At 32.7% G+C, this 16,029-nt stretch overlaps 1 protein-coding gene across 1 annotated transcript; it reads left to right on the forward strand.

Annotated features, from left to right (window-relative positions):
• The first annotated feature begins 5,510 nt into the window (after window positions 1–5,510).
• On the forward strand, window positions 5,511–7,148 carry LOC112754496 (zinc finger A20 and AN1 domain-containing stress-associated protein 4). Its single transcript, XM_025802153.3, has 2 exons — window positions 5,511–5,672; window positions 5,895–7,148. The coding sequence occupies exon 2, from the start codon at window positions 6,005–6,007 to the stop codon at window positions 6,494–6,496; it is 492 nt and encodes a 163-aa protein (XP_025657938.1). The 5' UTR covers window positions 5,511–5,672; window positions 5,895–6,004; the 3' UTR covers window positions 6,497–7,148.
• The last annotated feature ends 8,881 nt before the right edge of the window (window positions 7,149–16,029 follow it).

Below are 16,029 nucleotides of genomic sequence, written 5' to 3' on the forward strand. Positions count from 1 at the left end.
GGCGTGCCATGCCCACTGGCACGCCCATAGACATGCCTAGCTTGAGATACTGAAAGAATGGTCTTTTTAACCTCCAAATTTAATGTCCACTATAGAGTATTATCTATCGTTGGAAAGCTCTAGCTGTCAGCATTTTAGCGCCATCAAAATCACATCATTTGGACCTCTACAGCTCAAGGTATGTTCCTTTGAAGATGAAGAGGTCATGTTGGTATCTCTGCAAGGACGTGTTGTGCTTCTTGTATTTTTGGAGTGAATTGCAACTTCATATCCAGTGTCCATTATAAAGTGTTATATATGGTTGGAAAGCTCTGGATGTTTTACTTTCTAATGGCACTGAAATCACTTCTTTAGATCTTTATAGTTCAAGATATGTTCGTTTGAATGGGAGGAGGTTAGGCACATTGTATCTTATCATACCACACTCATATGAACTCTTCCTCAATTTCTGTTTAATTGTTTTATACAAGAGCCCGAGCCCCTGCGTCCACCAGTTGAAGGTGGAGGAACTTAGAGCTTCCATCTCTCTGGATTGTGTACATGCACAGAGGACCGTGCAACGCTTAAGTGTGGGGGAGGATTCGCGATTTTGGGGTATAAATCTCTCTTTTCGAACACTTTGCACTCTATTTTACTTTTAGTTATTATGTTATGTGGATATTTACTAGTATTTTTCACTTTTGCACCGTACTTCTCTCATTTTGGTTGGTTGTATATATTTTAGGTTATCTCTAGTTTCATTTCTAGAATTGCACATTTACTTTAGTTGATATATATTGCATTTGTATTTTTGATGGCTATATATTCTATAGATAGAAGTTGTGGTTGGATGTTGTGAATAGTATAGTACCTAGTTCAATTTTGTCCTAATTGTTCGTGATGATTTTTAGAAATTGGAAATTAGGAAAAGAACTAGGAATTTTTGAACTTTACATCCAACACAACATACATACATACATAGGAAATAATCTTAGCAAAAACAACAAAAAAATTTTCAAAAAATCTCTTTTAGGCATACCATTGATTTGATTCAGAAAACTATTTTAAACTTGCTTGAATGATTTTTGTGGAACATAGAAGAAAGATAGAACAAACAACCTTGTGAGTTGTTGAGCTTTTAATGTGTGGTTGCACATACCAACCATAATTTTATTTTGTGTGTTATGCTCCTTGTATGATTGTAATTTTTTATTTTTTTAATTCCATATGTCCATTATTTGATGTATTTACATGAATTTATGTGATTGAGACCATCACTTCATTTATAGCTCACTTAATCCAAAAAGCCTACCATTTCATTTACTTTTGTTTACTACTTTGAGCCTATTAATTTTTCTTTTGTTCTTGATTGAGCACATCACTAGCTATAAGCGAAAAAATAATAATGTCCCTGATTTGAATCTTTGATTAGCTTAAGTTAGTCGGGATTGTGTAATTTTAAGTGCGGGGGAAGCTGGGAAACATGGGTAGATGAAAATGTGTGTTTTAATTTTTGTTGAACATGTTGAAAATTTGGGTACATACTCGTGTTATATTATGTAAACTATATGCATTGATGTTTTTGATATATATATATATATATATATATATATATATATATATATATTATAATCTTGAAAAAAAAAAGAAAAAAAAGAGAGAGAATCAATAAAATGGGAACAAAATTATCCCAATATTAAATTCAATAATAATCAATGCATATGTGATTGAATTGGATTGGATACATGTGTGTATGTGTGTTGTGAAAGTTATAAAATCTTGAAAAAAAAAAAAGAAGAAAAATGTGTGTGTGTAAAAGTTATATAATCTTGAAAAAAAAAAGAAAAAAAAAAGTTATGGGTAGCTAAGCTTGACATTAGAAGCGTATGGGTTGTATATGAGAATTTAGGTTAATCAAAGATTCAAATGTAAGTTCACTTAGCCACATATATATACATACCATTACCTTTACCCTTAGCCCAATTACAACCTTGGAAAGCCCTCATGATAATTGCATATGTGCATTAAATATTTGTTGATTGGTTAGATGAAGAACAAACCTTGGAAAGCATGATTAAAGGAGATTTGAGTGAATTGACCATAAATACTTGAGTGACTAGAGTGTATACACATCCGGTGAGGGGTTCAATTACTCAATTCTATGTATCCACCTCTGATTTTATGTTTTCTTGCAAGTTACTTCATTTCATGTTGAAATTTGAATCAATTCTTTGGATTTTGATTACATTACGAAATTTCTTTGTTTGGCCCTATATGTTCATTTGCTTTCTTGGAAATGTGGTTGTTTGTTTTTGCCAATTCAAAAGGAAACTATAGTATAGATAGAAATAGATAGCATTTAGTATAGTTACATGAATATAGATAGTTGCATTGAATAAGTTGTTTTCCCTTTGATCCTTCTTTTTGTTTGTGATTAGCATGAGGACATGCTATTGTTTAAATGTGGGAGAATTGATGAGTCCATATTTGATGATAATTTTTTGCTTGAATTGGACGAATTTCATCATATAAACTCACACTTATTCACCAAAATAGCATATTTTTGTGATTTCTCTCTAATTTGGACCTAAATGTGAAAACATGTATTTTTGTACTTAAATTGATCATTTTAATTCCACTTTTATGCCATTCGATGCCGTGATGTATTTTGTTAAGTGATTTCAGGTTAATTAGGCAATAATAGTTTGGTAGAAGTGGAAGAAAGCATGCAAAAGGGGAGAACATATGAAGAAAGCAAAGGAGATGCACACACTCAACTGTGCGTATGCACAAACTCCTGTGCGTATGCACAAGATGAAAATCAGCAAGTCTGCGTACGCACACACCTGTGTGTACGCATAAGTCCCAGCGCGTGACTGACTGACTTCATTAAAAAGTCACGTGGCTCGCGAATTTGGGGGTCTCTTGGCCCAATTTTTAGAGTTGTTGAAGCCAATTTGAAGGCTAAGGAAAATAAACATACACTTGAAAACACACTTTTATATAGATTACAACATAATTAGGAGTAGGAGTAGTTTTAGTGTAGTTTAGGAAATTCTCTCTTAGGGTTTATGTAGGTTTCATAGTAGAAATTTATAATTTCAGTTATGATCTTAGATTTTGCTCATCTCTTTGTAAGTACTCTTTAATTTCCTCTTCAATTACACTACTTTTGTTACATCTTCTCCTAGGTTCAAATTACTTTGTTAATATATGCAATTTTGGTTTTTTGAATCTTTGTTTATGAATTTGGTCTTTTATGGTTTATATATGCTTGATTGAATTTCTATTGTTGATTTTGTGCTTAGTTTGGTTTTAGTTTTCATTTTCCTTTGCAATTTTACACGTTTTGCTTTTATACCCACAAGGTGTTTGTGAAAATGCTAACTATAGATTTTGAGTAGATTTTCATACCTTGGCTTGGAAAAATGAGTTCCTAGGATACTAGAGTCATAATATCCGACATTTAGTGGTAATTCTTGGGTTGTTAGTTGGCTCTTGTTTCCATTAATGCTAGCTTTTTTACTAAGTTAATTAGTACGTTAGCTAGGTCTTATGGATTAAGGTCAATTATACTTGCTTGAATTACTCCTTGATGTTAGGGGTTGACGAAGTGAGATTAACTCATCATAATTGCCATATTTGTGGTTATGACAATGATAAGATTCCTTAATTCTCATTCCCAAGTCAAGGCTCTTTTATGCATTGCATTTTCACTAGTTTTGATCTTGTTTTCTTCTAATTTGCGTTAATTTCTTTTTTGATCTCTTGCTAGTTCTTTTATTCCCTAGTTCTTTTAATTTTCCGTTCAATGCTTAAACCCCACCCCTCTTATTTCACAATCAAAGGTGCGCACGTCAATTTACATAGTCCAAGTGAGATGACCTGGGAATAAAACTCCCAATTTATATTTGTTTTGGATTGTGACAAATAATTATATTTCTAAACTTTGATAGTAGAAGTTATTTATCGGTTTGGTCTATACTTGCAATGGAAGTTATATTTTGCGAAAAATCTGAGCCGGCGTAATTCCCACGCATTAGTTACCATTTAATATTTCTTTTTCTCAGTTTAATCTGTCTAAGTCTCATTGAAAAAAAAAGGGGTAAACATAATGAGGTTTGTAAGAAAAAATCAATGAGTGAAAAAAGGCCGTGAGCTAGACTTGGAGAAAAAACCATAGTTATCTCAGAAATTCTTTGTATGTATTTTTATTTTGTGTCATGATCCTGTGGGGATTCCTTTGTAAGTTGGGTTAGCACTTTACTGTTGAAAGCTAGGTTGAGTCTTAGTCAAATTCAGATTAAGTTAGAATCTGAATTTGTACAAGATAGGATTGGGTATATTCTAAGAAAAATTGGTGATTATAATTCATTAAAAGATAGTGAAATTCCATCACAGTTGTGATGGATACTGTATGTAGACTACATTGCACAGGATAGCTGAATCAGGATACATCTGTATGTAATTTTCTATTTTCTACTCTATTTTTATTTCTGTAATTTAGGAGACAAAAAGAAAAGTATCTCTTACCAAGTTAAGAGACGAAACTAAAATATCTCTTGTATTTTTATGACAGACTAAAAATAAAAACAAAAATATCTTCTCAAGTTCTCTTGGTGAAACTAAGTTAAAAATTAATAGAAAAGGAGGCCAAAATTTAATCCCCTCTCTTAGTCACTGATAACCATCAAACTATATCTGCAAACAACATCCACGTTAACATTTTCGTTATGTTTTGTAAGTTTAAATGAGAAAAAAATTCAGGTATTTTAATTTAAAAGAAAATCAAAATTTTAAATATATTTTTTAATTTTTAAAAATTTAAATATTCTCGTGATAAAAGACTAAAAATGAATTTATCTTTTTCTCCGCATTTAAAACATCACCGCTAATTACAGCTCATGAATGAATAATTCCATCACTTTCTCCGTCACCTACCCTTTAATTTCTTTAAGCAACAATTATCATTCCTCATCTCTCAATTTCCATTTCTAATACAAATCAGCACACCACACCACACCACACCACAAGGCACACAGGATAGGATTGACCCCACCAGTCTCATGCAACCCAAACCCAACTTGGTGCCACGCCTTATCACCAAACACCCTCCACTTTCTCTTTCGTTCTGTCTGTAAACAATTGTTTCTTATATTTTGGATTTATTTATTTTTCAACAATCAAAGCAAAAGGAAAAAACAATCCTTTATCTTCGTAAAACTTCCATATAGTGCGCCTTCGATTGGATAAGAAATTTGAGTGAATTATTTAATGAGTTGAACATTGACAACCGCTGCATTCTAAACCACCATTGCCGTCACAGGCAGGCCAGCCAGCCTGTCCATTTTTTCTCTTATCGTATTATTAAATTTAGAGAATGTATTATTATGTATTCAATTTAATAATCTATAAATAAATAAATTACAATTCTTATTCTTAAATATCTTCATCTTAACATTACTGTTTAATTATTATTCTATTCCAATAACAAAATTCCCTATATGATGACGACTTAGTAGAAAATGATTAATATTGATTTGTCCAGTTTCGCCGTTTCTTCCTCTATATCTCTCTCATATACAATTTCCAACTCCGTTAATCTTTCCCGTTAATATTCTTTCCTCCCGTCCCTCATTCTTATCTCATTTCTCAATTCCCAATTTCCACCGCCACTCTCTCTTGTTAATCAGGTACGAAATTCAGTTAAGCCACTTTGGTTTTCTTATTTTTTTCTCAACCACAACTGTGTTTGTTTGTTTGTTTGTTTTTCTTCTGTCTTTCAATCTGTAAATTTTGCTATTTGTTGTATATAAAAATACCTAGATTCAGCTTGTTAATTAATTGTTCCGTTGAATTTTCTCGGAATCCAAACGCTCCGAATATTCATCGTTCTTGAACCTGTTTTTTTTCAGTATTGTTGTCACAACAAAAGAATTCCGGCAGGTTAACTTAAAGAGGCTTGATCGAATCGGAAAGAAACGAAAAGAGAAGAGAAAGAAAGCGCACACAGATCGAGAAGAAGATGGCGGAAGAGCACCGATGCCAAGCTCCGGAAGGCCACAAACTCTGTGCCAATAATTGTGGCTTCTTCGGGAGCACAACCACCATGGACCTCTGCTCCAAGTGCTATAGAGATGTTCTCTTGAAGGAGCAAGAACAAGCCAAGACCAAATCCACCATCGAAACCGCTCTCTCCTCCTCCTCAGCCGCAGCTCATCCATCTCCGCCGCCTCCAGCCGTAGATTCCCTCCCTCAACCCTCACCGCTCATCGCCTTGGAATCGTCCGTATGGACGTCTCTAGCGGTTGGATCGGCAGTTCACACGAACCGATGCGCAGCATGCAGGAAACGGATCGGGTTGACCGGTTTTACATGTAGGTGCGGGATCACGTTTTGCGGGGCCCACAGGTACCCGGAGAAGCATGGGTGCGGGTTCGATTTCAAGACGGTAGGAAGGGACGAAATAGCGAGGGCGAATCCCGTGATCAAAGCCCAGAAGCTCGACAAGATTTGATCTGAGCCGTTGTTGGTTTTGGACGATGAACATGAGTGATTCGGATGATGATCATCACGACCCGTCGTGATCATAATGGTTGCGAATCTGGCGGCCACCGCTTCATGATTGATTAAAAAAGAAAAAAATGTTATCTATTATTATTAATGAGGAAAGGTTGAATTTGAATAAGTCGTATGTAGGGACTAGGGAGTGGCTTTGCTTTGTAAAAAAATAGAAATGGATTTTCTGCTGTTTTCTGGATGGAAGTGAAGAACGTGAAAATTCGTAGGTCCACCTGCGTTAGAGTGAAGGGTGGATTGAAATGTGAAGCGCTGGAGTTTAATACGTGTATTGTGCAATTTTAGAGCGTCTTTGATGCTTCCATTATTACGAGTGCCAAACCCAAGTCATCTACTCCTCTGCGGAATGTTGCTTACTTGCGTCCATCTCATTTTTCGTTGAAATCTCTCCGTTAGCAAATAATTCGATCGTGTTAAGTGTGATATTCAATTGCGAATTGTTGCTTCGATGAGAAAGCTTCATCAAGAATTGATCCTGTTGCCTCGTCGTTTTCTGTATTAAGCTACTTAGATAATGTTTCTTTTTATCTTGTTATTTTTATTTCTCTAGTAATGAGCTGTTGGGGAACCCTCCAATTTGTTTTCTTCAATCCGTGTAAAGTGGATACTGTTGTAAAATAAATAAAAGATATACTAAATATAAAATAAAGATGTATAAATAGAAGACTCTATTATTAATATAATTAGCTCAATAATAATTCATATATATAATAGAGAGAAAGAAATATTCAGCAAATTGAAAAGTAAAGAGAGAGAGAATTGATTTTTGTTTTATTACTTTTCTGTGTATAAAAACAAGCGAGGTTTCACCTATTTATACAGGTGACAAGCCTTTGTTTTCAACTTTCATTAACTTTCAATTTGCCTTGAAAAGTTATTCCTTCAATATAGGATAAGTTAGCCGCCCGCCCCCGGGAATTCAATTTGTTTTTATCACAATACTCTCTCTTGGATGCCCATTTAGTATTATGCCTCGTTAAATCCTTACTAAAGAAAAATTCAATGGGAAAAAACTTAGTGAAGGAAAAAGAGTACAATATCCTTTGTGACGGAGACTGCCTCGTTAAAAACCTTGTCAAGAAAAACCCAATGAAAAAAAAACTTGACCAAGGAAAAAAGAGTACAGTCTCCCCCTCTTGTCGACATCAGTTGATGTCTCGAAATCGGCACATCCCAATCTCATGTACCAATCTTTCAAAGGAGGATTTTGGGAGTAACTTTGTAAATAAATCTGCCAGATTGTCACTTGAGCAGATCTGTTGGATATCAATTGTCCCTTAATTTTGAAGATCACGAGTGAAGAAGAATTTGAGAGAAATATGCTTTGTTCTATCACCTTTGATGTATCCACCTTTAAGTTGAGCAAGGCATGCTGTATTATCTTCAAACAGGACAGTTGGAGCTATCTTATGATCAATTAGTCCACATGATGATAGAATATATTGGATCAAACTCTTGAGCCAAAAATACTCGCGACTTGCTTCATGAATCGCTAGTATTTCAGCATGATTAGAGGATGTTGCTGCAATTGTCTATTTCGTGGACCTCCATGATATAGCTGTTCCACCATATGTAAACAGGTATCCTGTTTGAGACCTCCCTTTATGTGGATTAGACAAGTATCCGACATCTGCATAGCCAACTAGTTGTGACTTGGATCAATATGGATAAAATAATCCCATATCAATCGTTCCATGAAGATATCGAAAGATTTGTTTGATTCCACTCCAATGTCTTCTGGTTGGAGAGGAACTATATCTTGCTAGTAAATTCACAGCAAATAATATATCGGGTCTTGTATTATTAGCAAGATACATTAGCGCCCCAATGGCACTAAGATATGGTACTTCAGGACCAAGGATATCTTCATTCTCTTCTTTAGGACGGAATTGATCATTTTCCACATCCAAAGATCTTACGATCATTGGGGTACTTAAGGGATGTGACTTATCCATATAAAATCTTTTCAAGATCTTTTCTGTGTATGTCATTTGATGAATAAAGATCCCATTTTTTGCATGCTCGATCTGCAGGTCGAGATAAAATTTACTCTTTCCAAGATCTTTCATCTCAAACTCTTCTTTTAGAGTTTTTATAATTGTTGGAATCTCTTCAGGAGTCCTAATGATATTTAAATCATCAACGTATACAGCAATTATAATGAATCTAGATACAGATTTCTTTATGAAAACACATTGACAGATATCATCATTCTTGAAACCATTTTTGGCCAGATACTCAGTAAGACGATTATACCACATTCGTCCAGATTGCTTTATACCGTATAAAGATCTCTGCAATTTGATTGAGTATAACCCCTGTGAATATTCATTGGATGGTTTAGATATCTTTAGTCCTTCAGGGACTTTCATATAGATATCCTGATCTAATGAGCCATATAAGTAGGCTGTTACCACATCCATTAAATGCATATGCAGTTTATAATATGAAGATAAACTAACCAAATAACACAATGTTATCGCATCTACTACAAGGAAATACGTTTCTTCATAATCTATACCGGGCCTTTGTGAAAAACCTTGTGCCACAAGTCAGGCTTTGTAGCGCACAATTTTATTTTTCTCATTTTGTTTTCTCACAAATACCCATCGATATCCAACAGGTTTTACATCTTCAGGTGTACAGACTACAGGTCCAAAGACTTCACGCTTTGTAAGTGAGTCTAATTTAGCGTTCATGGCTTCTTCCCATTTTGGCCAATCATTTCTTTGTCGACATTCTTCGACTGATATTGGCTCAAGATCCTTACTTTCATGCATGATATTTAATGCCACATTATATGCAAATATCTCATTGACAATTGTCTTATTTCGGTCCCATTTCTCTCCTGTAAAGACATAATTTATCGAGATCTCGTCATTTTTATAATTTTCAGGTACTTGAACATCTTCTAGAGTTAAACTATATCAGAATTTTGGACAAATACAGGTGTCTTTACTCTGTCTTTTTCAATAGGAATAGTATTTACCTCTTTTCTCTTTTGAGGATTTTTGTCTTTGGAATCGACAGGCCTGCCACGCTTCTGGCGTATATTTGCTTCGGTGGTAATTTGTCCAACTGGGACATCAATTCGAATTGGAGCATTTTCCGCTAGTGTATAAGATTTGGTTATCCTCTTTGTATCGGAAAATGCATCAGGCAATTCATTTGCTATTCTTTGCAAATGTATAATCTTTTGAACTTCTAGTTCACATTGCCCTAATCGAGAATCTAAATGCATCAAGGATGATGCATTCCAATTAATTTTCTTTCCAGGAAGCTTATTCTCTCCCCCTAATGTTGGAAATTTTGATTCATCAAAATGACAATCCGCAAATCGGGCTTTAAATACATCCCCCATTTGTATCTCAAGATACCTTACTATAGAGGGAGAATCATATCCAACATATATCCCCAATTTTCTTTGGAGTCCCATTTTGGTGCGATTCGGTAGTGTAATGGGAACATATATCGCACATCCGAATATTCTTAAATGGGAAACATTTGGCTGCTGGCCAAAAGCTAATTGCATAGGAGAGAACTGATGATAACTCGTTGGCCTCAAACGAATAAGTGCTGCGGCATGTAAAATAGCATGCCCCAAACCGAGGTTGGGAGATTTGTTCTCATAAGTAAGGGTCTAGCAATTAATTGGAGGCATTTAATAAGTGATTCTGCTAACTCATTTTGTGTGTGAACATGAGCTACTGGATGTTCAACATTTATTCTATTAGTCATACAATAAGCATCAAATTTGTGGGAAGTAAATTCACCAGCATTATCAAGACGAATTGCTTTGATTGAATTTTCTGGAAACTGTGCTTTTAATCGAATAATTTGAGCCAGTAATCTCGCAAATGCCAGGTTGCGAGAAGACAATAAGTACACATGTGACCATCTCGAAGATGCGTCTATCAGGACCATAAAAATATCTAAAAGATCCACATGGTGGATGAATATGTCCACATATATCACCTTGAATCCTTTCTAGGAATTCAGGAGACTCAAATCCAATCTTTACTGGTGATGGCCTTAAAATTAACTTCCCTTGAGAACATGCAGCACAACAAAATTCACTAGATTTAAGAATCTTCTGGTTCTTTAGTGAATGTCTATGGGAGTTTTCAATAATTCTCCGCATCATGGTTGTTCTCGGATGACCCAATCGGTCGTGCCAAGTTATGAATTCATTTAGGCTAGTAAACTTCTTGTTTACAGTGGCATGTGATTCAATTGCAATAATCTTAGTATAATATAACTCAGATGAAAGTAAGGGCAACTTTTCTAATATAACCTTTTTATTTAAATCAAGAGTTGTGATACATAAATACTCATGATTTCCCTCATTCATTGTCTCAACATGATATCCATTTCGGCGAATATCTTTGAAACTCAATAAGTTTCTCAGAGACTTAGTAGATAATAGTGCATTATTTATTATGAATTTTGTTTCTTCGGAAAACAAAATTATAGCTCTTCCGGAGCCTTCAATCACATTGCCTGAGCCAATAATAGTATTAATATATTCTTCTTTTGGCACAAGATGGGTAAAATATATAACACTTTTGAGAATGGTGTGCGAACTTGCACTATCCGCAAGGCATACATCTTCATTATATATCCTTGCCATTTTCTTCAAAGATAAATAATAATAAAATAAGTAGCAATACATGCACAGTCAAATTAAATTCTTGATTGGAATTATTTTTCTAAGAAACACTGCACATAATGTCATATACTAAAATTTTATTTTAAAAGTTGACACATTTAATGATTTCAAAATTCATAAATATTAATATTTCATTATTTATATACATAACATTTGAAACTTAAATAAAACTTAACAATAAGTTCTTTACATTATTTATTTACATAGATACTTAATAATCCCACATATTAACATATTTCATCATTGATCAAATGACCAATATTTTTTCAGAGTCCTCAAAGAAATCAGATACATCATAATGAGTGGTGGAGTTTTCAGCAACATCATTTGAAACAAAATTCGTTTCCTTTGCTTTGTCGTCTTTTTTCAAAGATGCTTGATAAAGATCGACTAGGTACCTTGGGGTACGACAGGTACGTGACCAATGACCCTTTCCACCACAACGAAAACACTTATCCTCTATTGATTTATTTTGCCCAATTTTTCTTTCTTTATTCCACTTCTAGTGAGATCCTCTCTTTTGAATATAATTCATTTTCCTTCCATAATTTTTCTTGTTATTAAAACCTTGACATTTACCTCTTCTGGGATAATTTGCCGCATTTACTTCAGGAAATGGGGCGGCGCCAGCTGGGCGTGCTTCATGATTTTTCAAGAGCAATTCATTGTTGCGTTCAGCAACAAGAAGGCAAGAAATTAACTCAGAATATTTTTTAAACCCTTTTTCTCGATACTGCTATTGCAGGAGCACATTCGAGGCATGGAAGGTTGAGAAAGTTTTCTCCAACATATCATGATTAGTTATCTTTTTCCCACATAATTTCATTCGTGAGGTGATTCGAAACATTGCAGAATTATATTCATTTATGGATTTAAAATCCTGTAGACGCAAGTGCGTCCATTCATATCGGGTTTAAGGAAGTATCACCGTTTTTTTTATGATTGTACCTTTCTTCAAGGTCTTTCCAAAGATCTGCAGGATCTTTTAATGTGAGATATTCATTTTTCAACCCTTCGTCAAGATGACGACGAAGAAAATAATGGCTTTGGCTTTATCCTTCTGGGATGCATTATTTTCAGCCTTAATGGTATCTCCAAGATCCATTGAATCAATATGGATTTCAACATCTAATATCCATGATAAATAATTGTTTCCAGATATATCAAAAGCATTGAATTCAAGATGAGAGAGTTTCGACATAATAAAAATTTGTTACCTGAGTCTTCCTAAAATTTGATCAGAGTTTCGTGCTGATAACGTGTTGTAAAATAAATAAAAGATATACTAAATATAAAATAAAAATGTATAAATAGAAGACTCTATTATTAATATAATTAGCTCAATAATAATTTATATATGTATTTACTAATATTATATATTGTAATAAATATATATATAAAGAGAGAAAGAAGTATTCAGCAAATTGGAAAGTAAAGAGAGAGAGAATTGATTTTTGTTTTATTGCTTTTCTGTGTACAAAAATAAGCGAGACTTCACCTATTTATACAAGTGACAAGCCTTTGTTTTCAACCTTCATTAACTTTCAATTTGCTTTGAAAAGCTATTCCTTCAGTATAAGAAAGGTTAGCTGCCCAATCTCATAGATTGGACATTCAATTTGTTTTAATCACAACAGACACATATTTTTATATTATTCAATTAATAAAGTCATATATTTTTTGGAAAAAAAAATTAGATGATTATTCAGATAATGATCATAATATATGTACATATATGTACATATTTCAGTTATCTAAACCACATTACACTTCAAAATTACTAGGTAGTTTATTTATTGTTATATACTAATAAGTAATACCAAAAAATTTAATTATTATGTTGGTTTTTGTAATTTTATTAAATTTATAATTAAACTTTTATTTTTTTCAATTAAATTTATATATTATTTTTAATTTTGTAATTAGATTATTTTTACATAAAAAACGTTAAAACTAATAGAATATATTTTTAAAAAGTATGGTCAAAGATTTAATTAAGTTTTTAATTGTAGATTTTTTATTTTGAAAAAAATTCAATTAAATTTAATATTTTTTATATTAAAAATCACTAATTACAAAATTCAAAACAATATAAGGATCTAATTGAAAGAAAAAAAATTATAGAGACCTAATTGCAAACTTAGTTAAACTATAGGGACCAAATACCATAATTAAACCTAACAATAAATTATGACGAAAAAGTTTAAATGAAATTATTAAATTCTTTGCCTTTGATTAGTCTAGTAGTTAGAGCTCGTTAGGGAAGTAGCAGAAGCTACTTTTTTTTACTTTTGGATTATGAGAAGTCACAATCCACGTGTTTGGCACCATTTTAGAAAAAGCTTTTAGCTTCCCGAAAAGTTAATTTATAGCTTTTCAAAGAAGTAGAAATACATGACTTCTCTACTTCTCGATAAGTCATTCTATCATTTCCTTAAAAAAAATTTAATTTCAAAACAAAAAAAATCTACTTTTCTTCTTGACTCTGTGAAAAATACTGACCCTTTATCACCACCATTTTACGCAATGTCTGCTAGAAGCACTGGCCTTCTACCATCATTTCACCATCATTCTCACACAATGTTCCAAACGTCTCCTTTTTCACGTAATGATTCATCTGATGGAAGTATTGATCCTCCACCACCATTTTCAGACAATATTGCATCTGAACAACTTACTGCATATATTCTTTTTAAATATTTTTTTTATCATTTTATCACTCTATTTTTTATTATTAAATTTGTATTTAACTGTGGTATGAAATTTTAGTTTTAATTTTATTTTTTCACATGTGATTTTATAACTTGCTATTATTTTCATAGTTAATTATAGCAAGTTCTTGACCTCAATAAAGGAGAAGGGAGTTCTAATAGGAGTAAAAAAAAATAAAAAACAGCAACAAAATATACATTGACACACATTTTATATTTATTTTTTTTCACCTACCATATCATACACAATATCAGTGATTAGGTTATGTAAAATCAACATTCAATATTGGAAAGTATTTGTTATCATAGTTATTTTAATATTCATTCTCTTCTGTAAAAAAAATTATTTTTGAGTTATTTATCCAAACGCTACAACTTTAAAATAAGTACTTTTATAACTAAAAATCCAAACACAAAATAACTTATTTATAAGCTGCTATTAATAAAAGTCCTTATGCTTTAAATTCTTTTTTCAAAAGAACTTATTTAAGTTATTTACCCAAACTGGGCCTTAGTTCATTAGTTTATTTAAACAATATTAAAGGGTTTGAATTTTGTCTTATGTATACAGCATGTAACATAAGGTCTTTTCAAAAAATTATTTTTCAAAAATTATGTGACGAGAACTCACAAACTCTGAATCACCTTTTGATATAAACACAAGGCGAATATAGATAAATTTATATTTAAATAGACAACGCTAACATAGAAAAATAAATAGAGGGTGCGGTAAAGAGCTTGTACGATCCCATTTTTTGCGTCGTAATTTCTGAAATTTTGTAATAAAAACTCAGGAATTTCTAGAACTGCGATACGTCAAGACATATCAAATAAACATATATAAATATATGTATATATCAGTTGGATATGATTAGAATTGAAGGGTTTTGTGACGATGTTTTTCACTGCGTCGGTAATTGTCTTTGTTTAAAATTCTAACGGCTAAAATTAGTGGTTAATTAAAATTTTAACCATGGTTACTTAATCTCTCTCTGGAATAATCTCCACACAAGTTTAATCACTTGTCTAGATTAATCACCATATAATTAATTTATCAAGTGATGAATTAATTAAAAAAAAAGCCTAGATACATCATCCAAACAAGTTAACATAGGATCACGATTTCTAATCACTCTTTATATAAGACTTCGAATTTTTGAAAATTAAACAATAAACTATTTAATGATTTATTTTATTTATTTAAAAATATATTTTTAGAAATTTTTATAATAATTGAGTACTTTTTTATTATTGATTTAGAAGCTTTAATAATAAAAAATTTTATATGCTTTAATTTGAATAATTATATTTTTAACTTTATTTTATGATTTTAAAGGAAATTAATTTGATTATCTCTAATTATTGAATTAGAGTATTTATTTGAAAATAATTTGTAAATTGATAATTAAATAATTTTTTATAAATATTAGCGTTGGTTTAAAATTGGTCTTCAATTACTCGTTATTCCTAATTTTATTGAAATTACCTAAACTAACCAAACCATAACCCTAGTTTCATTTTAACACTCACTCCCTTACCCCCTTTTACTCAAACAGCCGCCGTTATTCCTCATTCTCCCTCACCCTCGTAACACACAAACACACTCTACACAAACACACACACACCCACACATAGAGGAGTTGAAGAGAGAAAGAAAGGGAGAGCATCTCTGGTGGCACGGTTGGTGGTGGCTAATCGTGGCCATGGTTTAACCCATAAATGATGTCGTTACACATAGCATAGGCAATTCTCCATGGAATAGTGTAAAGTTGTTATTGAGCAAGAGTGTGTTCAATGTTAAGCACAGTAATAAAAGGCCTATTTATCACAATGCTACCCCCTTAATATTAATAATTGTGACCCATCAATGACAAAGGCACTCCCAATCGCAAGGGTTGTTGTTGCAAATCCGGTGAGAGAAGACAGCATAAGCCGCCAGAAAGAAGACTGCCGTTGGACTGCTTCCAATCAACTGGAAATTCTAGGTTGATCGAAGGAGATCCGAAGAGACACTTAGCGAGTAGACATTCCTGATGTGGAGGGATGCAAATTTACAGTCTGTAATTGCCATTAAAGCTCTTTCATGAATGA

This window comes from Arachis hypogaea, chromosome 16, assembly GCF_003086295.3.
Source record: "Arachis hypogaea cultivar Tifrunner chromosome 16, arahy.Tifrunner.gnm2.J5K5, whole genome shotgun sequence".
Lineage (NCBI taxonomy): Eukaryota > Viridiplantae > Streptophyta > Magnoliopsida > Fabales > Fabaceae > Arachis > Arachis hypogaea.

Bases quoted from the DNA above. Each gene is read 5' to 3' on its own strand.
- LOC112754496 (XM_025802153.3), top strand. From the start codon at position 6,005: ATGGCGGAAGAGCACCGATGCCAAGCTCCGGAAGGCCACAAACTCTGT.